At 38.0% G+C, this 27,438-nt stretch overlaps 2 protein-coding genes across 3 annotated transcripts in view; both read left to right on the top strand.

The window, feature by feature from the left end:
* The first annotated feature begins 982 nt into the window (after positions 1-982).
* Positions 983-16,242, top strand: hdac6 (histone deacetylase 6). Of its 2 annotated transcripts, none has more exons than XM_056265250.1 (28): positions 983-1,067; positions 1,596-1,691; positions 1,955-2,065; positions 3,417-3,502; positions 4,089-4,173; positions 4,256-4,296; positions 4,401-4,497; positions 5,203-5,300; positions 5,403-5,507; positions 6,188-6,256; positions 7,661-7,787; positions 8,019-8,084; positions 8,332-8,391; positions 8,478-8,567; positions 8,648-8,754; positions 8,850-8,917; positions 9,910-10,036; positions 10,167-10,295; positions 10,429-10,597; positions 10,702-10,904; positions 11,733-11,925; positions 12,010-12,159; positions 12,976-13,150; positions 13,253-13,602; positions 13,702-13,839; positions 13,970-14,116; positions 15,565-15,693; positions 15,951-16,242. In XM_056265250.1, the coding sequence occupies exons 2-28, from the start codon at positions 1,629-1,631 to the stop codon at positions 16,017-16,019; spliced, it is 3,252 nt and encodes a 1,083-aa protein (XP_056121225.1). In that variant the 5' UTR covers positions 983-1,067; positions 1,596-1,628; the 3' UTR covers positions 16,020-16,242. The 2 variants fall into 2 exon arrangements, with proteins under 2 accessions (XP_056121225.1, XP_056121224.1); XM_056265249.1 differs by having other exon boundaries at positions 13,253-13,620.
* Positions 16,243-17,350: 1,108 nt separating this feature from the next.
* The window catches only part of lhfpl4b (LHFPL tetraspan subfamily member 4b), a 75,694-nt gene continuing 65,606 nt past the window's right edge, over positions 17,351-27,438 (top strand). The window contains exons 1-4 of the mRNA XM_056265313.1: positions 17,351-17,608; positions 17,696-17,741; positions 19,601-20,052; positions 21,207-21,440. Of these exons, the coding sequence (XP_056121288.1) occupies positions 17,455-17,608; positions 17,696-17,741; positions 19,601-20,052; positions 21,207-21,440 (886 nt within the window). The 5' untranslated portion in view covers positions 17,351-17,454. The remainder of the gene's footprint in view (positions 17,609-17,695; positions 17,742-19,600; positions 20,053-21,206; positions 21,441-27,438) is intronic.

Genomic DNA, 27,438 nt, shown 5'->3' with positions numbered 1-27,438 from the left:
AGAAAAAATAAAACAGAAAAAACAAATAGGCTAAATAAAAAAAAAAAAAAGAAACAGGGTCTACTGGTAAATTGTGTTCATATCTCTTTTTTTTTTTGTGGATAATTTAATGATAATGTAAAATCTCTTGTGCCAAGCGAAATAACAAATTTGTCGTTTCATAAACACATTTTCCTGTTAACGCTCGTTAAAAATGCAACAGTGACCTCCAGCGTTACAGCACAGACTACAGCGGGCACGCGCTACGCGTTTTTACTGACGTCATTTTAGTGCGCCTGCTCGTAGAAAAATAAGTGGGAAGAATGGCAGTTGAACTTGCCAAAAGATGAATCATGAAAGGAGCGGAGTTAAGCCGCTGTGTTTTAACTGTTTACATAGTTAAATCACATTCTCTATTTATTGAACCAAGTTTTGCAGGTCAATTATTCAGGTGAACACATCGACGAGATCAGCACTGTCAGGATGAACCGATCACAGTCGTTTGTGTTTACTGGAAATCATCATTTTATAGAGAGTGGTGTGAAGGATTTCCCTATAAACCACTTGATTTGAAATGACATGTTTTACGCTTATACGCTTAAATAAAAGTTAATGCTGCCAGTGAGACGTGCTGACACTGACAGTTGAATGTAACTCTACTGTCACATTCTGCTGTCTGAGTCTGAGCCTTCACGCGCCCCGTAGCGGAGGAACCGCTGTATGTCTCATTGAAAGTTCTTAGCGACATCTGCGCTTCTGCTGTGCAGAGTTGGGCGTGAGTTAGCTTTTAGCATATCCAAACAAGAACATTGTGCTTTCTTTCGTATCCACCTTAATGCATATTTAGCTTACAGTTGTTTTTGCTATGTGGTCCCCATTTTGCTACGTCCATTTTCCACTTTTATGTCCAATCCAGAGAATGACAACAGCCACGGAAACTTAAGAAAGCAAAAAGCTTGAGGCTCAAATGACTGGCAGCTCAGGTCGGGTTTTCCCTAAAATTTCAAAGTGTTTTTTGCCAACGACATAAAAATCTGACAACAGTTCTGTTCTTATCCTCTCATACACCTCACACATTTCTGAAAGCAGTAAGTAAAACCTGTTATGTATTCTTGTGACATCTGTCACTTTTTGACATTTTATAGGCGTTATTTTTAAGAAAGAAAATGACATGGTCTGTTTTGCTCATCTCATTAAATATTTTGATCTTGATATTGAATTTGTGGAGTGGAAGGATTCAATGGGCGGATGATTTTATTTTGTTTTCAATTATTAATTAGTAACCTTTTCTTTTGATTAATTTTGTGTATTGGTTTTATTATTATTATATTAGTAATAAAGAATCACAAAACGAAAATGAAATGAAATCCCTTAAACTAGCTATCCGGTGATATATATTTCATTCATAGCCACACTTAAACAACTTTACACAGCAAATTTATAGGTCATTTATTCTGCATATACAATAAAAACAGGTACAGCATCTGCGATGACCTCTATGTTATTATTAAACTATTATATATTCCATATAACTGAACTTTCTTATACATGCAGTTTACCCAAGTTGGGACTTTTGTTGTAGATGTTTTGAGCACCTGTCACTAACACTTTTCAAGGTCTTTGGTGTGGATCTGTAAAATCCTCCACTGATGGATCCTGTTCCAGATTCCAAAGGTTCTTCTCGCTCTCCAAGAGAAACACCAGAAACCAAAGTGAGAATGTTTACACTCCATTACAGTGGCGTAGAAACGTGCAAGTCAGCCCTGGGCCCATATGACAAAATGTGGTGTGTGTTAATAGTTAATAATCCACAGATATTCGTGAAGTTTGCCCACTTGATTTACTCAGTGTCGTGCTTTGTTTTGCACATTTTTAAAGGTCAGGTGTGGGTGCTAGTGCTTTACTTGGATTCCTGTTTGAGAGTGTTGCCCTCTGCTGTGTGTAATTCTCTCTAAAAGACCTTTGTGCTCTTCAGAGAGAAAACAACAACCCGAACCATAAGAAGAGTCTACAGGAGGCACGGAGGAAGGGTAGAATGGACCGGAGCAAAGTGGAGGAGGAGATGAGCAATGATCTACAAAACCTGGTTAATAAACACTTAATCACAGTCACTGTTTGTTTTCTCTTAAAATCTGTCAAAATATGTCTGTATGATATTTCTCAAAAAAAAAAAAAAAAAAAGATATATACAAGCTAAATATATTTTGCATAAATAAAACATTAAGATTTTTGTCATTGCAACATAATTTTCCTAACAATTTATCCTTTTTCTCCGATCCAATTCTCCCAGTTCTTGTCTTGTCGTGTAGCTTATGTACTCAAAAGGCTAGCTTTACTGTACCTAACTACTTTAAATTACAAGTTGCTTATAGTGTGGCAAGACCATTTCAAAGTAGCTCCCCAACACTGGCAGTGATGCAAGTTTATGGTGTTGTGTATGGAGTTGATTATTAAAGGGATAGTTAACCCAAAAATGAAAATTCTGTCATTAATTACTCACCCCCATGTCATTCCAATCCAAACCCGTAAGACTTTCATTCGTCTTTGGAACACAAATTGAAGATATTTTCGATGAAATCTGAGAGCTTCATTGACAGCTACTCAACTACCACTCTGACGCTTCAAAAAGTTCATAATGAGATCGTAAAACTAATCCATATGAATTGAGCAGTTTAGTCCAAATCTTCTGGACAGACATGATCGATCGCTTTATACGATGAACCGATATAATTTAGGCTTTTATTCATATATAAACAGAGGTGTAAAGTCCTCCTCAGTATTTTGTTCCAATCACCTGGATTTGCTAATTAGCACAGTTTTTTTCAGCCAGGAGATTAGTAAAATACTAATTAGTGAAATCAGCTGGCTGAGTTCATGGGTGGAATAAACATATGGCAGGACTTTTACTTTCTGACCCCTGGACTTTACACCTCTGCATATAAACATTCATCAGTACACACATCTGTTATGATAAACTGAAGCTCAAGCATGTTCGCTTGATGTGCGAAAACCAATGAGGTTCACTCTCGTGTTACGCAGTACTTTTGAGCTTCTGCAAGAACCAATGGAAGCGATCGAGTCTCTTCAGAAAATTTGGATCTAACCGCTCAATTCATATGGATTAGTTTTACTTTCTCATTATTAACTTTTTGAAGCGTCAAAGTGTTAGTTGGGTAGCAGTCAATGAAGGGGCAGAAAGCTCTCAGATTTCATCAATAATGATTTTCATTTGTGTTCCGAAGATGAACGAAAGTCTTATGGATTTGGAATGACATGAGGGTGAGTAATTAATGACAGAATTTAAATTTTTGGGTAAACTAACCCTTTAAAATTCAGTAATGTGCATGTAGTATTTTATTTTTTCACTGTGGGATTGCATGCTCAGAGAGAGAGTGCTTTTGAACAGTTGTTTTCTGTGTTCTTGCCATCTTTTTTAGGATGTGTGTGGGAAGACTAAACCATCAGGAACAGGTCTTGTCTATATAGATGCCTTCACTCACTTTCACTGCCTCTGGGATGCCAGGTGATGCTTCAGAATGGTTCAATTATTATTGACAATAGTTTGCTTAAAAAGGAAAATTCTGGCATCTATTTTTGAATTTTAGTAAAGAGAGAGTCATGCATCAGCATGAAACAGAAGTTCAGATAGTCTTTTCTTCCCTATTTGAGGTAAAAATTGTAGGGTGGGACTTAATTTTGTCCATCGAGGATTCATTGGATCGTCACATCGTTCTCATTTGCTATTGCTATGACCTCATGTGAGTGACAGGTTGTAACTCTAGTAATAAATAAATAATTGTCAATTTTGATTTTTGACTTTAAGACTCTCCAGTGGATGCTATGAAGCAAAAGACAGAATCTTCTGGTCTTATGCGTTAAGTTTGTGCATACAAAAAAAAATAAAAAAAGGTTTGTGCATACATGTAGATGCGTTAAAATTAAAATGGAAAGAATCTAAGTATTTGTATGCAAAAAAAAAAAAAAAAAGTATTTGTTGTCATTGCGTCAATAAAAGCTGCACTTATTCTTGATATTTTATTTCAAATAGTTGACTTAGTATAGTATTATAAAAGTTCTTATATAACAGCGGATTGGATGTTTTTTTGCAGTCACCCAGAGTGTCCAGCGAGAGTGAGCACAGTAATGGAGACACTGGAGACGGAGGGGGTGCTGGGACGCTGTGTACGAGTAGAGGTAGAGACACTCCTGTAGTGATATTATTTTAGAATTCCTCCTGTCTTTGAGCAGTTTTAAATAGTTTAACTTTGCGTTTCAGGCCAGAGCTGTAACAGAAGATGAGCTATTACTCGTTCATACGTAAGTTTATACGCATGATTAAATAAAGATTGATGCTGTTAATTGGCTTGGTTTTGTTTTATGATTATCTTATGTGACATGGGGAAATGTGTTGTGTATTACAGAAAGGATTATGTAGAGCTGATGAAATCCACACAGAAAATGACAGAGGAGGAGCTGAAGACTCTCTCTGATAAATACGACTCTGTCTACCTGCATCCTGTAAGTCACCCAATCACATGTCTCTTCCAGTCCTGGAATTTACTGTATGCTGATTCCAGTTCCAGTGTTTAATTGTTGATAAAAATAAAAATCCTTATCCGGTACATGCACTGATATTTCTTAAAAGTCAACATGAAATCAATACTGACCATATTCACCAACCAATATTGACCATAATGGATGTTCTTAATCATGAATCTAAGTGATGAAGTGCTTTTATCAAATTATGACAAAAGCAACATGATAAAAGACTTCAAAGTTTCATAAAGATGAAGTTCTCATTATTAAGAGTGGAAGAAAGCGCAATGCGCAATAATTGCAGAACAAGTCCCGCCTTATAAATTAAAGATCCAATTGAGATGCTCTCAGGATAGCACTTGCGCATTGGCTGGTCCAGCCTTAAATATAAGCTTTTTTAATACTATTTGAGCATGTGAAATAACATTTAGGTTATGTAAATATTTTGAAATATGTTATTTGTGTGGCGAACAGTTTCAGAGATTTCAGAATTTCTCCATTCAAGTAGATAGGACTTGGTCTTGGCTGCCTGAAATACTTGCCTAGAGGCGTTGCATGTATGGCCACCAAGTGAACAGACTTTCCTTAAAAGGGCCAAACTGGTTATTTTATGGTTTCCATGCAGCATGACGACTGTTTTATAAAACAAAATAAGAAAGAATAAAAAATTTTTTTAAATTCCATCAGGAATTTTTCACCTCTGCCTGTCTGGCGGTGGGATCAGTTCTCCAGCTGGTGGATAAAGTGATGACATCACAGCTGCGTAACGGCTTCTCCATCAACAGGTCTTGTTGCATCTGTTTTTCTCAACAGTACTAATATCTCTTTGTTTTTGATTTATTCATTGATCTATTTGAGTTACTGTTTCTCTTCCTATATATTCACAGGCCTCCGGGTCACCACGCTCAGGCAGATAAGATGAACGGCTACTGTATGTTTAATAATCTGGCCATAGCGGCGCGGTACGCTCAAAAACAGCATGGAGTTGAACGGTGAGAGTCTGCATTTTGCTTAAGCATCATACATTAATTAACACTTTATGGTCTGGTTTCACAGACAGGGCTAAGATTAAGCCAGCATTAGGCCTTAGTTCAATTAGGACATTTAATTTGCTTTTATAAACATGCCCTAGAAAAAAAACATTACTGGTGTGCATCTTGAGACAAAACAATGGCACTGACATATTTTAAGATATGCCTGTGCAAGTTGCTTTCAGTTAAAACATGCATTTTAGTCTGGGACTAAATTTAAGCCTTGTCTGTGAAGCCGGGGGCTTCACAGACAAATATGATCAAATATATCAAATATGATATTAACTTTATTTCGTTTCTTGATATATTTTCCTGGTCTTATTGTCAGCAATTCATTGGAGCATTTTTGATCTAGTGATGAAATGTTTGCAAAGTCTTTCATCAAATGTAATGACTTTCGCCACCAATTGACATTGACATACTCAAATATTAGCCAGTAATATCAGTCAGATTAACCTAATGATCCAATCAAATTCTGATTGATAAAATCAAGTCTGGTTCTGGATTATTTCCCACTGAATATTCCAAAAATGTCACATTACAGAAGTTGAATGTGTTTCAAATGCATTTTCACGTTGTCTTTAATGAGGTTTATGGTTTGAGAATCTATAACATGGATGGTTGCTTTTCCAATCATACAGAGTTCTAATTGTGGATTGGGACGTGCATCATGGACAGGGAATCCAGTATATTTTTGAAGAGCATCCCAGGTACATTTGTCTGCACCAGCACATCATATTACAAATGTTCTGTATAAATGGGTGCATCTCAATTTGCATGCTTGTGCACTATTCTATGAAGTTTTTTAGTATAAATAAAGTGCGGAGTGTTTACACTGAAAAATCCAAATATAAAAAGTACAATTTATACACCCAGATGATGAAATCTACGGAGCCCCCCTAGTCCCACTTTGTCAAAAAAATGTATTATAACTTTCTCGTGCCCTCAAGATAAGTAACTTGTGGCCTCAAGATAGTATCTCGTGGCCACGAGATACTATTTTGAGGCCACGAGTTACTATCTTAAGGCCACGAGATACTATCTTGAGGCCACAAGATACTATTTTGAGGCCACGAGTTACTATCTTAAGGCCACGAGATACTATCTTGAGGCCACGAGATACTATCTTGAGGCCACGAGATACTATCTTGAGGCCACGAGTTACTATCTTGAGGCCACGAGTTACTATCTTGAGGCCACGAGATACTATTTTGAGGCCACGAGATACTATCTTGAGGCCACGAGATACTATCTTGAGGCCATGAGTTACTATCTTGAGGCCACGAGATACTATTTTGAGGCCACGAGATACTATCTTGAGGCCACGAGATACTATCTTGAGGCCACGAGATACTATCTTGAGGCCACGAGATACTATCTTGAGGCCACGAGTTACTATATCTTGAGGCCACGAGTTACTATCTTGAGGCCACGAGTTACTATATCTTGAGGCCACGAGTTACTATCTTGAGGCCACGAGTTACTATATCTTGAGGCCACGAGTTACTATATCTTGAGGCCACGAGATACTATCTTGAGGCCACGAGTTACTATCTTGAGGCCACGAGATACTATCTTGAGGCCACGAGATACTATCTTGAGGCCACGAGATACTATCTTGAGGCCACGAGATACTATCTTGAGGCCACGAGTTACTATCTTGAGGCCACGAGTTACTATCTTGAGGCCACGAGTTACTTATCTTGAGGCCACGAGATACTATCTTGAGGCCACGAGATACTATCTTGAGGCCACGAGTTACTATCTTGAGGCCACGAGTTACTATCTTGAGGCCACGAGTTACTATCTTGAGGCCACGAGTTACTATATCTTGAGGCCACGAGTTACTATCTTGAGGCCACGAGTTACTATCTTGAGGCCACGAGTTACTATCTTGAGGCCACGAGTTACTATCTTGAGGCCACGAGTTACTATCTTGAGGCCACGAGTTACTATCTTGAGGCCACGAGTTACTTATCTTGAGGCCACGAGATAGGTATAATAATTTTTTTTGACAAAGTGGGACTAGGGGGGGCTCCGTAGAAATCAATGAATCGAAAAAGTGTGGAATGTTGGACACTTGATGTACTAACCTCTGTCCTCCTGTGTGGCAGTGTGCTGTATTTCTCAGTGCACAGATATGAAGATGGCTCGTTCTGGCCGCATCTCAAGGAGTCTGACAGCAGCTCGGTGGGTTCAGGAGCAGGACAGGGCTACAATATCAACCTGCCCTGGAACAAGGTACACCACGCTAATTTACTCCGCTTCTCAGTGTTCACGTGACTCATTTCGAAAGGTTAACCGATTTACAGTTGCATGTAGAAGTCATAACAGACATGTGTTCAATTTCAGAGATGAGGTTAAAAAGGGTCATTTAAAACTAAATTACCACCTTGACTAACATTATAAATGAAATGAGAATGGAATGAAATATGGTGCTGAATGTGTCCTGATCTCTTTGTTTAACTCCAGGTAGGGATGGAGGATGGAGATTACATCACAGCTTTCCAGCAGCTCCTCCTGCCTGTGGCATATGAGGTACACCTTTCATATCGGTCACCTGCACATCTGATTTAATGTTTTTATTGTGTAATCATCTGATATTTAGGTCATTTAGAGATGTTTGTACAAGTTCCAAAATATACTAACAGTGTTGTCAATGAATAAACATTTTAACATGAACATTTAAAGAAATATTATTTAAAATTGATATCAATCTTTGATATCAACTAATTTTATTATAAAGAAATAATATATCGAGGTCTCTTGTGTATGTGCTGCACAGTTTCAGCCTCAACTGGTGTTAGTGGCGGCCGGCTTTGACTCTGTGATTGGTGATCCAAAGGTGGGATGCTCAGCTTTATTCCTTTAATATAATTTTCCAAAACTCATTCAATTATGTTACTTATTTAAAACGTTCTGTGTATCTAGGGTGAGATGCAAGTGAGTCCACAATGTTTCTCCATCCTGACCCATATGCTGAAAGCTGTAGCACAGGGCCGACTCGTGCTGGCTCTGGAGGTATGAGCATATTATGCCATAAGAGAACTAAATATTCTTCTTTGTGGTTCACATCTCACACACAGTATTTCATCTGTTAGGGTGGGTATAACCTCCAGTCCACAGCAGAGGGTGTTTGCGCTAGTGTGAGGTCACTGCTGGGGGACCCTTGCCCTCACCTGACCTCTCCTGGTGCTTCGAGTGAGAGGTGAGTGAACTGAGGAGCACATCTGCCTACATTTTCTTATATTTCTCTCTGTTACGCCCCATTCGCTGTGGGTTTTTTCTGTGGTTTTATTGCAGTGCCCTGAACTCCATCTCAAAGACCATCTCTGCCTTGTATCCATTTTGGAAAAGTCTTCAGACTTTTGGTAAGAACCAAGAATTTTTGTTTACAAATAAACAAATCAGATCACCATATTGTGTTGGTGCACTCATGAAACATAATGACAACTATTTATACATATAGTACATATGAAAAGTGTATAATGAAAATTATCATACAAATTAATAAAATTGCAGTCAGTTTTTTTACAGGAAAAAGAGTCGGTGTTCCACTCAATGTTAATGACTTTAAACAGTTCATGAGTAATGGAAAAAAAAATCTCCCAGTTCGTTTAACTTTAATGTGAGACCATATATTCACTTAAGGGTTCAAATCTGGACTCTGACCAGGCCAAAACATGAGCCTGATGGACTTGTTCTCAAACCAATTCTTGGTTGTCTTTGCAATTTGGGCAGGATCATTGTCTTGTTGAAAAATAACATCTGATCATTCCTCTTTAGATGACAACTTTTCAATTGTGGGAAGCAAGCCATTCTGTAATATTCCCTGTACTCTGAAGCATTTATAAAACATCACAGTGAAGTAGCTCATCACTGTCGTAGAGATGCATTTATTATATTTCTCACCAGATTTTTGAAGACACCCCTCTGGAGCATCACCATGTTTCATTGTGATGCATCACAACACACAACTCTGCTTAACCACTCTGAATCAAACTTCCCATATTCTGGCAAAAACTTAATTCTGTCTTTAATGTTTTTCTGAGACAGCAATGGCTTTTTAAGTAGTGCATTTTCTTAAATGTAGCTAATTTCCTGTCCAAAAATTTGTCCTGACCAAAGCCCATTTTTTTGCCCATGAAGTGTATATGTATATCAATTATTAAATTATTGGAAACTGCATGGTAACAGCATTTCTTCAGATAAAAAGAAAGCGCTTAGCTGCAAACCAATAAACACTACCCAACATCACATTTGCACAAGCATTCAAACTGCCAATCATTTAGTACAGCTGACACCTTGGTGAAAGATTTGTATGTTTTCTTAGCTCTTTAAATGTGTGTTTGATGACCTTTAGAGGGGGGTCCTCTGTCCGATGTCCCTCCCCTGCCCGCTCCAGTATGTGCAGAAGTGAAGGTTTCCTCTCTGATCACTGGGCTAGTTTATGACCAGAGAATGATGCTTCATCACAACATGTGGGATGGGTGAGAGTGACTGCTGCTTAATAACATAAACACCACAGTATCCCCGCGACACAGCTGAAAAATGACAATTTTCTCACTTTTGATTATTTGGTTGTGCATAAATAAGATGAGGATGCATTGATTCCTACAGTCATCATCCAGAGCTCCCACAGAGAATCTCACGGATCTTTTCCCGACACGAGGAGTTGGGCCTGTTGTCCCGTTGCCATCGGATACCAGCTCGCTTGGCAACAGAAGAAGAGCTGGCGCTCTGTCACAGGTGAAATGCATTCAGATGAGTAAATAAATAATGATCACATTAATGTATGAAGTTACATACAAATCTGTATTAGTAAAACTAATGCAACATTGCATTTGATTTAATTCATGTCTGTTTATCTCTCTTGTGCTAGTTCTGATCACATAAGCACTATTAAGAGTACGGAGCACATGAAACCCAGAGATCTGCACCGACTGGGGAACGATTACAACTCCATCTACATCAATAATGAGAGCTACACCTGTGCCCTGATGGCCGTCGGCTCGTGCTTTAACTCCGTACAGGCCATACTCACAGGCCAGGTCTGTCTTTTTGTGTCTTTTACATGTCTCAGTATAAAGTATACTAGAACATAACTGCTTGATTTTGCTCTCAGGTGTCCTCAATTGTTTCTTTGGTCCTGTAGGTGAGAAACAGCGTGGCCATAGTCCGTCCTCCGGGTCATCATGCAGAGAAAGACACAGCTTGTGGTTTCTGTTTCTTTAATACGGCCGCTTTGGCCGCACGCTATGCCCAGAGCATCACACACAAATCCCTGCGTGTCCTCATCCTCGATTGGGATGTTCATCATGGAAACGGCACACAGCACATCTTTGAGGAGGATGACAGGTTTGTCCAGTCCCACAGTTAGTCCCACTATAATCTCATATTAGTACTAGTGGTCTGGATCTGTGCTGTTATTGTTAACTAAAACAATCAGAAATTATTTTTGTTCATTTAAATAAATCTGAAATAATATAAAGTATAAATTAGATAAACTTTAAATTTAAGTTGAAGTATAAAAATTACTCAAATTTAAATATAATTTTAAGCTAAATAGAAATATAAAAAAAACAATTAAATGACAAAAGTACATTTAAATGAAACACAATTAAAATAAAAAAAATTCAAAATATTTATTCAAAATATTAATATATACTGTAATAGTATATAAATAATACGCAAATAACACTGGTATGTATTCCAAAGTCAGGTGTCCATAAGAAGGCCATTTATAATTTAAGATGTTCCTTTCACCAATAAATTAGTATTTTAGTTTGCATGAGAATTGTTGACATTTTTCTCTGACCCTTAGCTGTATTTGCTAATGTAACTAAGATACTAAGGTATGCAAATGACCTTGTGTTTGATTGGCCAACCTCTTTGCATTTTAATAAGCAACAACTTAGATTTGTAGTCAGGTCCAATATAGTGTTTAGCTGCGCCATCTTTCAATAACAGCCTGTTTGCAAAGTAGCATTACATTGAAACACTTAGAAATGGCAAAAAGGTCTCATTTGTTTTATAAAATTGTCTGGGTGAATAGACAAGGGTAATGGATCCTCTTAATGTTGTCATTTGATTTATAAATAAATATATCTTTTTTTAGATCAGTCGCATAAGCATTGGTCAGAATGCAGCCTTTTGTTTTTAACCAGTGTCTTTCACTTTTTCCAGCGTCCTGTACATTTCTCTGCATCGTTATGAAGACGGGACGTTTTTCCCCAACTCGGAGGATGCTAACTATAATAAGGTGGGGCGAGGGAAAGGCCGAGGGTACAATGTCAACATCCCCTGGAATGGAGGAAAGATGGGAGACCCAGAATACATGGCAGCTTTCCATCACTTAGTTATGCCAATAGCCAGAGAGGTAAACTATGCTCATTTTCCTGATGACCAAAGCATGCGTTGTTTGGTGTTAAATACTAAGTGAATGGTGTTGTCTGTGTTCTAGTTTGCCCCAGAGCTGGTGCTGGTGTCTGCTGGGTTTGATGCGGCACGGGGTGATCCGTTAGGAGGGTATCAGGTGACCCCAGAGGGCTATGCCCACTTCACCCATCAGTTGATGGGTCTGGCAGCAGGAAGAGTGCTAGTCATACTGGAGGTGGGTTATATTCACTCTCACATTCACTGTTTACACTTTCTACTATTGAGTTTTTCAGTGGCCAATGCTGATGTCAATATCTACAGAACATGGTGCCTGATGGTAGCCATCATTTCTTTAAATGTTCATGTTAAAATGTTTATTCATTGATAACACTGTTAGTATATTTTGGAACTTGTACCAAACGATTTTGGAACCAACCACTTCAATTATTGGCCAGGGTTAATACCCAATCTCAAAATGACCTAAATATCAGATGATTAATTGACTTGGCTGATCACATATAATTAATAGTTAATAAATCAGCAAGGATGCATTACATTGAATCAAAAGTGACAGTAAAGACATTTGCAATGTCTGCAAGCCACATTTTCAAGTAGAATGCTGTTTCTATTCATCAAATAATCCTGAAAAAACTGCATCACGGTTTCTACAAACATATTAAGCAGTGTTATTTTCAGCAGCTAAGTGATTTCTACATTGATAATAATAATAAATGTTTCTTGAGCAGCAAATCGGCATATTAGAATGATTTCTGAAGGATCATGTGACACTGAAGACTGGAGCAATGATGCTGAAAATTCAGCTTTGCATCACAGGAATAAATTATGTCTTCAAATACATAAAACACATATTTTATATTGTAATGATATTTCACAATATTACGGTTTTTAATATTTTTGATCAAATAAATGCAACCTTGGTACGAATAAGAAACTTCTTAGTAAAACATTAAAAAGTCGACTCCAAACTGTTGAACAGTAGTGTATGAACTACACACTGGTTAATGATGTCATCTAACCCTCTTCACCATAGGGAGGATATAACCTCACCTCCATCTCTGAGTCCATGTCCATGTGCACCAGTATGTTGCTGGGAGACTCCCCTCCACTTCTAGACCATCTGCCCCCTCCCAAGACCAGCGCTGCTGCCACCATTAACAACGTCCTGCGTGCCCACGCCCCCTTCTGGAGCTCCCTGAGAATACAGAGTGAGACTGAGCCTGACATGCACTTCACATCAATATCATATCTGAAGAATTAAACAAATGTAAGAAAATTATGATTATTTTAATTTGTTTTTTTATATTAAGTTCCAGAGTCACTCCGTTTGTCTTTGCCGTCTCCTAAACCGAAAGGCAAGCGGGGATCGGCAGCCAAGGGCAAGAAAACGCCTCGCCAGTCCACCCCTGCTCAGAGTCCCGGACAGAAACCGCACAATCTTGAGCAGTCCGGCCTTGACGAGCTCACTGAGGATCTGCTTTCTCTGAATCTCAACACAAGTACCTCATCAAACACCAGCCCAGCGTCAGTTGCAATTGGAGGAGCCAGACGTAAGGTGAAACCCAACCCACAGAGGAATTCGGCAGGCCAGGAGTCACCCCTGAAACCCTCGTCAGAGAGAGCCGGAGATGGAGACAGCACACATGCAGAGATTACAGCTGTAAAAGCAGAGACACCTGTAGGCAATCTCAAATGTCATTAGCAGTTTGTGTTGCTGACTCATATTGTATTCAGTCATTAAACATGCTCTGTTTACCAGGACCAGTCGATCCGAGTGTCTGTGGTCACTGGAAATCCAGCTGGCATGTATGACCAGGAGAGCTGTGGTCTGGATGCTGCTTGTGGTAACGCTGTGAAGACAGTCATAGAGGTCTTCGGACAACAACCCACGGATGTGGTAAATGTGTTCGTCATATTAGCATAATAACATTATATATATATATGAGCTACATTTATCTGCAGAGTAGCAGAATTTTAGATTACTTGTTTTCAGTCTGTCGTCTCATTCAGTTTTATTCTGTTGCTAGGACGGCATGTATGTGGTGAACCCGTTGCCATGGTGCCCACACTTGGAGTCAGTGCGACCGGTGCCCGCAGGTGGCATTGATGTCTTCCTGCCGTGTGAAGAGTGTGGAGGTGATGCTGAAAACTGGATCTGCCTCTTCTGCTACAAGGTAACAGCTAACAACGCTCAAAATCACAACATATTGAGGTTTAGTATTATTTAGACTTCTCACTGCTGACAGTGGTGCACATTAGGTCTCATCCACTAACCGTGTGTGAAATCTGCAACATTTTCACAAACATATCATCATTCAGCAGTAACTTCTATACAAGGCAGAGGCTATTTGCACTAAATTAAAATCGCAACATTTACTTGGCGATAGATGCTATTTACACTATAAATAAATAGTATTAATATTCTTTGCAAAAGGCTAAGTGTAAATAGTAGTTACATGATATTTCTACTTATAAATAGTGGCAGATACTATTTACGATTATATTTATTGAAAGGATGCTGCCTTATTGGGACAATAAAGCCCTCCCTACACCTACTCCTGACCCTAACCGAAAAACTCTTTATTATTAAACACGTTAAGCACTTTATTTCCACTTTTCGAATATTTTCTACATTTTTATGGAAAATAAATGCTTTATTTTATAGGCGGATTCAAACTCGGGTCGATTTGCTTTAAAGTCAGCATGAAACGGAAGTTGAGATTGTCATTTTTTCCTTAATGTGACGTATATCCGAGTGAAACGGCTTCTGAAATTAGAAAAAAAATGTAGGGCGGGGCTTGATTTCGTCCTTCGGGAATTGATTGGATCGTTGGAGGTTGGGCGTTGCAAACAAAATGGAGGCAGATTTGAATGCCAGTTTACATTCAGTTGTGGAGGATTTCTCTCCACCGGACTCCCCACCGTTACTCTCCCATGAAGGATTTTTTATTGAGGAGCCCGGCGACGAGAACGAGGACGAGCAGCTAAATTTTCAGGCAGGAATCAGCCCATATTTATACGAGCAGGTTCTCTGAGAGGTCGCCATGGCACGTGACCGAAAGAGAAGAGAGGTCGTTTCAAAGGGGGGAGGGAAGGGTATTGTATTTGATTAAAGATTATAAGGGTACATGAATTTAAAAAAAATAATGAAGTGCACAGATAAATCGTTTATAATAAACACTACAATATTACATATAAAAAGAAGATTTGTCAAATTTGATTTCATGCCGACTTTAAAGCTTTCTGCCACTCGCCTTACCCCTTCACTATTGGTCCCGTTGACAATCTAGCGTCTTCCGAAATTTTGTCTGGCCCAACCAGGTGTCAGTGGACGGAGTTAGAGTAAATAGCCTCTGCCAACAAGACCGGCTGTTTGCACTTAGCGTAAATAGACACTCCGACTATAACATTTCTAATAGAATGTAGAAACAATGGAAAGCACATGTACGCAAAAAACACATAGTCTGTGACATAACTTATTGAATACAATTTTCTACATAGTTCATCTTAAATGTCATCACATAAAGCACAAGAGTAAGATATAGCTTGAGGTTCCTCTGAACACAAGCACTCGGCAAAGTGTGCTTTTTGTTTATTGGAGTTTTTTTCCTCTTTTTTTCAGGTGCTCTGCGGGCGTTATGTGAACCAGCACATGGTGACCCACGGGCAGGTGTCGGGTCACCCTCTGGTGCTGAGCTTCGCTGATCTTTCTGTCTGGTGTTACGCTTGCGAGTCATACATCCACAACAAGGTAGGTGCCGCCCAGATCACGGGCCTGTAATCTGCTGTTATGATGAATGGCAACATTAATGCTGATCTGCAACATGAATAAATGATGTACTTCATAAGACTGACATGCTTATTTCATTTATCTATTTTGACATTACTGCTACTTGACTCTGCGTGACTGTATGTTTCCAAAGATGGGATGGATTTAGAAAAACAGCACATTTTGAATACACATGCACAAACAGCTGTGTAACTGTCTGTCTGTATCTGCACTCACAGGTGTTCCATGAAGCCAAAAACACTGCTCACCTCGTCAAGTTTGGAGAGGAGATTTCTCCTTTCAGCTAAACCAACAGAGAGAAGGAAGTGTGTATGTGTGTGTGTTTGCGAGATGGTTGTTGTTTGCATGCATATAAATGCAGTGAAAATAACACCAAACTGAGCTGCAGTGGAAGCAAGTTTTTTTCAGTTCATCTGTCTTTCTTCCTTACTTGTCTAAAACGTATTTCATAGATTATCATTGTACCAATTATGAGGTTTATCTGCCAAAATAAAATTTTTATTAATAGAATTTGTTTCATGTTAAAGAAAATCAGTTTTTAAAAGGTGCACTCTCTGCAAATTGATATAGTATTTTTTTAAGTTATTGCAGAAGCACGGTACCAACTGTAGTATTTAGTGTTTCCAATGTTTTGCATTTTCAATGCACAGCCAACAGTGTTTGCACTGCACTGTTGTGAAGCATTCCTGTTTTCATTGCATCACTCCAGGCCAAGACATTCAAACTGTGGAAATTACAAAACAACCTTAAGCTTAAAGCAATAAAAAGTGCAATATTTCCCAAACCAGTGTGTGAAGACTATGTAACCGAGATATTTTGTGTTTTTGTATATTTCCGTTGTTATATTTTGCACAAGTATAGTGAGACAAACGTTTGGAAACTCTCACTTTGTAACCGTTGGTACTTGTTGCAATCTGAATAAAACCTGTCTGTTCCATGTTCTTAAAAGCCAGTTCTTTCTATGGTCACATTTGTGATGAGATAAAGAGCATCAGACCTGTCAAAAACATGTTCAGTCCATTTCTTCCCAAAGCAAAAAATAAATAAAAAATATATTCGTTTTTATATATTTTATGACCATTCAATATTTTTTGCATTATTTTCATGACAATAAATGACAATTATCCCTTAATTCTCATTATCATAATGTACAAAACCCCACAAAAATATGTATTATATTATTATTAGTATTACACATTATTACGTAAATATTTATACATTATAGTGTGTTGTAATTTTAATTTTATATATATATAGCAATTTATACTGTATATATATATATGACATTAACATTTTTCTTTATTATCACATGTATATATATATACAGTATATATATAAAACCTATATAAGTATATATATAAAACCTATATATATATATACATACATACATATACATTATGCTGTCAGTGAACCTGCTAAATGATGCACAGATGAGCTTCTTCCTTTGACCATTCAAACCTCTATTTCTCTGCTGCTGTCTTTCTGGGTTATTTATCTTTCGCTCATCTGAAATGCATCACTTCTGCACCATGTATTATTCTCTCACTTCCTCTGTCATCTCTGCATGGAATGTAATGCTTTTAGAATCAATGAGCTGTAACTCTTTCCCCCATAGGGATTGACTGATAATTTCATTTTCTCATTGTGTGTGCATCATTGGATTGCATTGCTATTGCGTGTGTGTATTTGTGTGTACACGCAGAGACCCTCCTCCCAATCAGAATGGCCCTGCGCTCCCCCCTCCCCTCTCCCACTCTCTTCTCCCTCCATATGTGCGAGGAAGATGGTTGCAGCCAGCGTGGGCCTGTTTTTAATGTCGCACATCCTGCCGTAATCGCACCAGGAGCAAGAGGAGGAGAACAATCCCTCCATTCAGGTCAGTTCCTCTCTTTCATTCACTCCCATGCTTTTACATGATGCTGCTCTCCAGTAATTACATTTGAATGTGATTTTTTCCACCCAGTTCCTGTTTTTGGAGGAAGAGACCTGGAATCAGCCAGAGCAGAGAGGTGAAGCACCCTTCATCCATCTATTTTACATTGTTTACCATGTTGAGATCAGGTTTTGTGTTCGTTTTCCTGTAGGCATTCGCTTTCTTAGATGTTCTTTTGTGCATCATGTCCCTTTTTATCATTTGGCAATGCTTTGTGATATTTTAGGGTTAAAAATGACAGTGGTTGTACTTCGTACCATAGTAACACCATGTTTTTTATGGACATGCTCCGGAATTCATTGAAGTGTAATGTAAATGAATATGATGCACTTACAAAAAGGTATAAATGGTATTACCACAAAGTACTATATTAAAACGCTTTACAATAAGGTTCCATTTGGTAATTTCCATTTTAATGGTAATTTCTACATTTACTTTTACATTATTAATATATGTTAATATTATTTAATGGACCTGAGCTAACAATGAACAGTTGTATTTTTATTAACATTAACAAAGAATAATAAGTTCTGTAACAAATGATTTGCTCTTTGTTTGTTAACTTTAGTTAATTTATTAACTACCGTTAACTAATAATACCTTGTTGTAAAGTGTTACCGTAAAAGCTATGGTACATGAATTTTAGTTCAATAGTATTTTTCAAAGTACCATATTATAATCAAATGATACAATCATTGTATCATTTGTATTTCAAAGGGTAACATTTCAAAGAAATTTTCTGAGTAAAAACTGATTTCGTATGTAAAAAAAAAAAAAAAAAACTCAGTCTAGACATCCACCCTCAAAATCAAATATGGTTAAACTCTTAAAGACCCAATGAGTAAAATTAATTTACTCTCTCTCATGTCGTCCCAAACCTGTATGAATAACTTTCTTTTATGAAACACAAAAGAAGATTATTTGAAGAATGTTGGTAACCACCAAACTGTATCGGTCTAGCCTGACTTCGTCATACTCATATTCTAGTCAGAATGTGAGTCTGATGCTCCATAGGGCTTTGATTATGAGGCGTGTCTTAACCGAACCAGGGGGAAAAAAAACTCTGCACTCAATTGGATAGACCTACAACCAATCAGAGCAACGCAGTAAGTGTTTTTTTTATGAGCTACGCAAAGTTGTCAACAGAACTCATGCACGCACGCTGGAAGAAGTAGTAAAATAATGAGTGTTGCTTCTTTTACTTGGTCCTCCATGAGTGCGACCAAAGGAGAAACCACAGCGACCACAGGGTTTTCATTGTGTCCCATCTTCTTAGCGACCATCGGAGCCAGCTGATAAATTAAACTTTTGCCGAATCCCGTAGGAAGGACGGCAAACACATCTTTCTGATCGACAAATGCCTTGATTGCAGTTCTCTGTTCGTATTTTAAAATGAATGCGCTGTCGATTTCTTTTACAAAAGACGCGATAGCGGAATCTCTACATCTCAGTTCTCCAGCGGCAGTCATCTCTGAGGGAAACCAGTTAAGCGCTCTTCGATAATGTGATGATTACGTAACTGCAGATCATCTGTCCATCATCGTATAAAACCCGCCCTGGCAATTTGATTGGCCCGACTAATTCTGAACCGGTCATAATTACTCCTCAATGGAGCGAGTCCAGACCGAACTTCCCGACCAAAAAATGTTGTGGGCGGGGTTCGGGCTGGCATCCAGGCTAGTATCGGTCCCCTTTGACTTCCATTGTATGAACAACAAACACATATGGTTTTCTTACCAACATTCTTCAAAATATCTTCTTTTGTGTTTCGCAGAAGAAAGAAAGTCATACAGGTTTGAAACGACATGAGTACATTTTAAAATGTTCCTTTTTGGGTGAACTATCCCTTTAATATGGGTTGTTATGGACGTTAAGAAAAAATGGTTGTATATGTCACTGAATAACATGTTGATTATTTTGTCTTACATTAAACAGAAGCGAGTTTCTTCTTGCCGCCGCTGTGTCCAGCATGCAGCATCACTCGTCTGAGGTGTCCCGTCTGTATCAGACCGAGTTCATCCGGAGCGCGCGGGCGGTGGGCGTGCTGTGGGCCATCTGTACGCTCTGCTTCGCTATCATCGAGGTGGTCATCCTCATCCAGCCGTCCTGGGTGGGCACTCGCGAGCTGCACTACCGCGGAGGAGGACCGGCCCCCCCGAGCGGGACGCTGGGCCTCTTTGAGGTCTGCGTGGAGACCGATTGGCCCGTCCCAGAATGCCGTGGGTCTCTTCACACCCTGACCCCACTCCCTGCCTTCCAGTCTCCCGCTGTGCTGGTGTGCATGTCTCTCACCATGGTGTGGGCCAGCGTGGGCTGCCTGTGTCTGTTCCGCTTCTGCAACACAGCAACGGTCTATAAGATATGTGCTTGGCTGCAGCTCACAGCAGGTGAGACGCTTCTTCAGGTCAAAGAAGTGGAATATTGTGAGATATTACCATTTACACGAACCGTGTTCTCTCTGAATATATTTGACATTTTCAGCCTCATTACTCTAGTCTTCAGTGTCACATGATCCTTCAGAAATCATTCTAATATTATGATTTGATGCTCAAGAACATTTCTTAATAATGTATTTTTGTGTAAAGTGTTGCATTTATAAAATTAGATTTAGATAAACACGAGATAAAACATTTATATAAAATAGAAATCTTCTTTAACATAATAAATGTCTGTCACTCCTAGCCGAATAGAAGTAGTAAATCTTACGGACTCCAATATATATATATAATTTAAGTCAAATCTAATTTCTTGGTATAAAAAGAAGCCTGTTTTTTATTATGCATTATGACACTATTTTCATGACAATCAGGCAATTCATTTTCCCTCAAACAGTCATTACTGTAATGCAATCAGACATTTTTCCTCTTTTGGAAATAATGAATGAATGGTTTCACAGGCAACTTGTATGAGAGATATATATGTGATTTCCTCTAAAGAGCTCATATAATATCATTTTTAAAGCAGTTTTTTGTCTGATGATTCCTCATGTTATTCAGTTTTTGTTGCACCAAAAACATCATAATTCAGTTTCTCATGACCCTTGCTTATGATTTATGGCCTGTGTATCATCACCTTAAGAGTTAAACATGCCGTTTTTGCTATTGTACCTTTAACTTACTTCTGAAGGATGTAAATGAGCTTGTTTATGATTGGCGAACCTCTTTGCGTGTTAAATGAGGCTCTGAGGTCACAGGCTATAGGTTTGCTGTCGAGTCCTATATAGTTAGCACTGCCATCCTTCAATAACAGCCTCTTTGCAGAGCTATATTACATTGAGAATCTCTCCACACTGAAATGTGGCCTTCTTTGCTGGAAATCTGATCTAAATATGTTAAGCAGCACATTCTCTCTCTCTCTCTCTCTCTCTCTCTCTCTCTCTCTCTCTCTCTCTCTCTCTCTCTCTCTCTCTCTCTCTCTCTCTCTCTCTCTCTCTCTCTCTCTCTCTCTCTCTCTCTCTCTCTCTCTCTCTCTCTCTCTCTCTCTCTCTTTCTCTCTCTCTCTCTCTCTTGTGTTCCTAATGCATATCTGTTTGTGTCCCCAGGCTTCTGTTTGGTCCTGGCGTGTGTGTTGTTCCCAGACTCCTGGGCGTGTGCTGAGATGCGGGCGCTGTGCGGGGAGCGTGTGAGTAGTTTCTCCCCAGGGAACTGCTCCGTTCACTGGGCGTACATACTGGCCATGCTGGGGGTCCTGGATGCCGGCATACTTTCCACGCTGGCTTTTGTATTAGGGAACCGCCAAGATGCCCTGCTGCCAGAAAATGCCAAGGATGGTGATGGTAAATGGAAAATCAATTCATGTTTTAAGAGAGTTTAGTTAGCATGATTTTTAAACTAAATTATAAAAAAAAAACAGTCTCATTTAATATATATATATATATATATTGTGTGTGTGTGTGTATGTATATATATACACTACCGTTCAAAAGTTTTGGGTCAGTGAGAATTTTATTTTTATTTTTTGTAGGAAAGAAATCAATGCTTTTATTTATCAAGGAATAATTAATTTGATCGAAAGTGACAGTAAAGACATTTATAATGTTACAAAAGTCTTTTGAACTTCCTATTCATCAAAGAATCCTAAAAAAAAAAAAAAAAAAAACTGTACAACTGACAGACCAACCACTGTTTCAACATTGATAATAATAATAAATGTTTCTTGAGCATCAAATCCTCATATTATACTGATTTGTGAAGGATCATTTGACACTGAAGACACTGACACTGGTGATGCTGAAAATTCAGCTTTGATCACAGGAATAAATTACACTTTACTATATATTCACACAGAAAACAGCTGATTTACACTGGAATAATATTTAATACTATAACTGATTTTTGTTGTATTTTTAATCAAATAAGCGCAGCCATGGTTAGCAGAAGAGAATTCTTTTAAAAGTATTTAAAATCGTACCGACCCCAAACTTTTGAACGGTAGTGTATACCGTATATATATATTACATTACATTCAAATATAAATGTTTTATGCTTTTTTTACTTCATTATTATTATTGTTAAATAACACTAAAATATAAAACAATATTTAGGGCCCAAGCCTTGAAAAGGCGAAGGCCCTATTGTTTTCCTAAGGATTATTATTTATTATTATTATTAGGGCCCAAGCCTTGAAAAGGCGAAGGCCCTATTGTTTTCCTTAGGATTATTATTATTATTATTATTATTATTATTATTAGGGCCCAAGCCTTGAAAAGGCGAAGGCCCTATTGTTTTCCTTAGGATTATTAGGGCCCAAGCCTTGAAAAGGCGAAGGCCCTATTGTTTTCCTTAGGATTATTAGGGCCCAAGCCTTGAAAAGGCGAAGGCCCTATTGTTTTCCTTAGGATTATTAGGGCCCAAGCCTTGAAAAGGCGAAGGCCCTATTGTTTTCCTTAGGATTATTAGGGCCCAAGCCTTGAAAAGGCGAAGGCCCTATTGTTTTCCTTAGGATTATTTTTAGGGCCCAAGCCCAAAGGGCGAAGGCCCTATTGTTTTCCTTAGGATTATTTATTATTCTTCTTATTATTTTTCTGCTACCTTTTGGACACTTTTGGAGGCCTTAACATGCTCAAAAACTCCTGAAACTTTGCACACATGTCAGAACCCGCGGCCATCAGGGCCGGGCTGAAGATGGTACCCGGGCGTGGCAGGGGGGCTCGACAGCGCCCCCTGGAACGGGGTCCGAAAACATGGTCCATAAATCAAACACGCTTGCATGTAATAATATGAAACTCGGTACACATGTAGATCTCCTCGTTTCATATATACTTCACACTCTTACTTTTTACCCCAGCCCAACAGGAAGTCGGCTATTTAGGGTTGTTGGTAAAACACACGCAATGGAATGTGAAATACTCCTCCTAGAGAATTCAAACAAACGGCACGAAACTCGGTCAGCATGAAGTCAAGACATTGAGGATGAAAGTTTGCGAGGGGATTTTTGATATCTCGAACGGTTTGGCCGTGGCGAGGAAACAAAATTATGGCGAGAAACGTGAAACAGGAAGTGTGTCATAACTACTGCATACATTAACTGATCTTGATGAAACTTCAACAGTGTGTTCGTTGTAAGAGGCCGATCACATGGATGTGACTATTGTGAGTCAAAATTATAGCGCCACCAACTGGCAGCAGGAAGTGTGTCACTTCCTAAATGCTTTGAAATCACCCTCTTATTTTTACCCGATTTGCTTCAAACTTTATGTGTATAATGTAAACACACGCCAGATGTAGACCTGTGAAAGGATTATTGATATCTTAGATACTGTTGCCGTGGCAACACATCAAACTTTAATATTCTTGTTTGATGCTTTTGAGACTCTTAGCATGCTTGAAATTGCATGAAACTCGACAGACACAGGTATGCATATGGTTCAGATCAAGCCGGACAACTTTCTAATTAACTGTCATTAGCTCAGACCAAGAGGAAGTCAGATATTTTGGTTTGAATGTGGATGTTTCTGAGAATTTTCTCTCCCTCTCCCTCTGACAGAGAGAATGCACCCTGCCATTCGTGTGTGTCTGTGTGGGGAGGGGGGGAGGGGCTCTTTTAGTTTAAACACAAAATTATACATAGGGCCATACTGCCCTCTTGTGTCCAAAATTATATTTATATATACATTATACATATATTTGGTATGTGACTGAGGACCGAGAGCTTTTAAATACGGGACATTGATAATGGCCACGTGCAGAGCGCTCGAGGGAATTCCTATGGAAGTAGGAATGAACTAAAAAACGTTCGCTCTGTTCTGCTCGCTCGTCGCCATGGACGCGCACCATTATGAATGCCAGTGCAGCCGCATACTTTTTAGTGTCACTTTAAAATTAGTGCAATAACGGGGCCGATTGCTTGAATTGTGAGTTCAATAGTCTATTATTTTTCACGGAAAACACAACAACAAAAGAGTACAAGGATAGATTCGCTGAAATAGGGGCTTTTACATAAAATAGCCTATTCCGTCATCATCTTTTCAGTCAGCTCTTCACTCTCGTGATTAATGAAATTTGACTCCTGTTGCTGATATTTGCTGCAACTTTCGTTCCGCTCACAATTTAGTAAGCAAACACGCTTCAAATGTGTTTTTATTTTATTTTTGTGTATATATATGTGTGTGTATATATATGTGTGTATATATATATATATATATATATATATATATATATATATATATAGCTTATGTTTCAAATATGAGTTAATTAACAATCGTTGGAAAGAATGATACTTTTAATATCACTAAACCGTCATTAGGTGTCGCCAGGCGACCGTCTTAATGAGCGAGTCATTGATTCATTCGTTCAAACGATTCGTTCGAACGGCTGAGTCATTCATGAATGAGACAGATTATGGATTGGTCGTTGAATCTTTGAGTCAACCGATTCGTTCAAAATGCTGAATCATTCAGTAATGAGAACGCGTTGCTGTGAGATGCTCGATGGTTCTGCTGTGATCTTTGTTTAACTATTTTCGCTGCTGAAACAGAAAAAAAAGTCAATATTGCATCTAAAATGTAAGTGATTTGACGTGTGTGTGTGTGTGTGTGTGTGTGGGTGTGTGTGTGTGTGTGTGTGTGTGTGTGTGTGTGTATATATATGTGTGTATATATATATATATATATATATATATATATAGCTTATGTTTCAAATATGAGTTAATTAACAATCGTTGGAAAGAATGATACTTAATATCACTAAACCGTCATTAGGTGTCGCCAGGCGACCGTCTTAATGAGCGAGTCATTGATTCATTCGTTCAAACGATTCGTTCGAACGGCTGAGTCATTCATGAATGAGACAGATTATGGATTGGTCGTTGAATCTTTGAGTCAACCGATTCGTTCAAAATGCTGAATCATTCAGTAATGAGAACGCGTTGCTGTGAGATGCTCGATGGTTCTGCTGTGATCTTTGTTTAACTATTTTCGCTGCTGAAACAGAAAAAAAAGTCAATATTGCATCTAAAATGTAAGTGATTTGACGTGTGTGTGTGTGTGTGGGTGTGTGTGTGTGTGTGTGTGTGTGTGTGTGTGTGTGTGTGTGTGTGTGTGTGTGTGTGTGTGTGTGTGTGTGATTGTGTCTGTTACAGTGATTGTTTAACCCTTGTTAAAGTTTAGGCCTTGTCTTTTTGGATATATATCTTTTTATATAAAAAAAAATAGCATACAACCCATGTATTTTAAATGTATTGTTTGCTTTAAATTACATTGAGATTTGTATGTTTGGTAATTGAACCTGAATGAATTATAAATGAATGTGCTATATTTCAGATCATATATTTGTTTTCCTTAAAATTTGAACTAACACTAACTTTATTCTCATCTGAATGATAGATTATTTATTTCTGTATAAAATAAAAACACATTTGATTTTTCTTTTTTAATCAATGTAGAATGTGTAACTGAAAAAATAAACAGATTAGGGCTCTGATCGAGGACAATAATGTCAAAAAAAGAATCAGGGCATGTCTCATATCTTTCTAAAATGTAATTATACACCATTTATTTTTATATAAAATTATACAAATATTAGAACTAAACCCATTTTATTCCTTTTTTTCAATTTAAGAATTATTTTTAAGTTTAAAAACAGCCAGAATGGTTGTTTAGTCAAAAATAATAATAATCCAAATCATATATAGTGCTATACTGCCCTCTTGTGTTCAAAATCAGGTAGGCCTATTGAATTTATATATATTTATATATTAGGGATGTTACTATGGGAATATTTTCCCACCGGTTAATCAACGTGTGATTGTGTAAACAAATTGTGTAAACCTCCCGCTGGGGGGTTTAAAAACACTAACTTGAAAGCGAAAGTATAATATGGACGTCCGCACGGACATTGAAATGGTGGCGCTCGAATGAATTCCTATGGAAGTAGAAATTAACTAAACGTTCGCTCTGTTCTGCTCGCTCGTCGCCATGGACGCGCACCATTATGAATGCCAGTGCAGCCGCATACTTTTTAGTGTCACTAAAATTAGTGCAATTTCGGGGGCCGATTGCTTGAATTCTGAGTTCAATAGTCTATTATTTTTCACGGAAAACACAACAATAAAAGAGTACAATGACAGATTCGCTTAAATAGGCGTTTTTACATAAAATAGCCTATTCCGTCATCATCTTTTCAGTCAGCTCTTCACTCTCGTGATTAATGAAATTTGACTCCTGTTGCTGATATTTGCTGCAACTTTCGTTCAGCTCACAATTTAGTAAGAAAACACGTTTCAAATGTGTTTTTATTTTATTTTTGTGTATGTGTGTGTATATGTATGTATATATATAAATATAGCTTATGTTTCAAATATGAGTTAATTAACAATCGTTGGAAAGAATGATACTTTTAAACATAACACTAAACCGTCATTAGGTGTCGCCAGGCGACCGTCTTAATGAGCGAGTCATTGATTCATTCGTTTGAACGACTGAGTCATTCATGAATGAGATAGATGTTTATGGATTGATTGGTCATTGAATCTTTGAGTCAACCGATTCGTTCAAAATGCTGAATCATTCAGTAATGAGAACGCGTTGCTGTGAGATGCGCGATGGTTCTGCTGTGATCTTTGTTTAACTATTTTCGCTGCTGAAACAGAAAAAAAGTCAATATTGCATGTAAAATGTAAGTGATTTGACTTGTGTGTGTGTGTGATTGTGTGTGTGATTGTGTCTGTTACAGTGATAAGAGTTTAACCCTTGTTAAACTTTAGGCCTTGTCTTTTTGGATATATATCTTTTTATATTAAAAAATAGTCATACAACCCATATATTTTAAACGTATTGTTTGCTTTAAATTACATTAAGATTGTATGTTTGGTAATTGAACCTGAATGAATTTTAAATGAATGTGCTATATTTCAGATCATATATTTGTTTTCCTTAAAATTTGAACTAACACTAACTTTATTCTCATCTGGATGATAGATTATTTATTTCTGTATAAAATAAAAACACATTTGATTTTTCTTTTTTAATCAATGTAGAATGTGTAACTGAAAAAATAAACAGATTAGGGCTCTTTTTGATGACAAGAAATGAAAACCAATGCGATATGATGAATGTCCAAAAGATGGCTCCCACAGACTGTTTTTAAATAGGATTGTTTGATATTTTTTGCTTTTAAACTGTGTGTGTGTGTGTGTGTAAGAGATTTTGGTTGGGTGACAGTTGTAGTTTACAGTTTGACAAGAGTTTATAGTTTGACAAAAGCACAATGTTGTGTTTTATTGCGAGTGTACACAAATATAAGTAAACACTTTGCAGTTTGAATAATGTCCTGTAT

The sequence above is a fragment of the Rhinichthys klamathensis genome, unplaced genomic scaffold, assembly GCF_029890125.1.
Source record: "Rhinichthys klamathensis goyatoka isolate OS25496 unplaced genomic scaffold, OSU_Roscu_1.1 h1tg000231l_1, whole genome shotgun sequence".
NCBI lineage: Eukaryota > Metazoa > Chordata > Actinopteri > Cypriniformes > Leuciscidae > Rhinichthys > Rhinichthys klamathensis.
Note: the sequence above shows the minus strand (reverse complement) of the source record. Positions and strands in the feature narration are given on the sequence as shown.

Excerpts from the sequence above, each read along its gene's own strand:
- hdac6 (XM_056265249.1), top strand. The coding sequence starts at position 1,629 with ATGGATCCTGTTCCAGATTCCAAAGGTTCTTCTCGCTCTCCAAGAGAA. Across the intron at positions 1,692-1,954 it reads GAGAAACACCAGAAACCAAA|AGAGAAAACAACAACCCGAA; the intron begins GTGAGAATGTTT and ends TGTGCTCTTCAG. Across the intron at positions 5,301-5,402 it reads AACGGCTTCTCCATCAACAG|GCCTCCGGGTCACCACGCTC; the intron begins GTCTTGTTGCAT and ends ATATATTCACAG.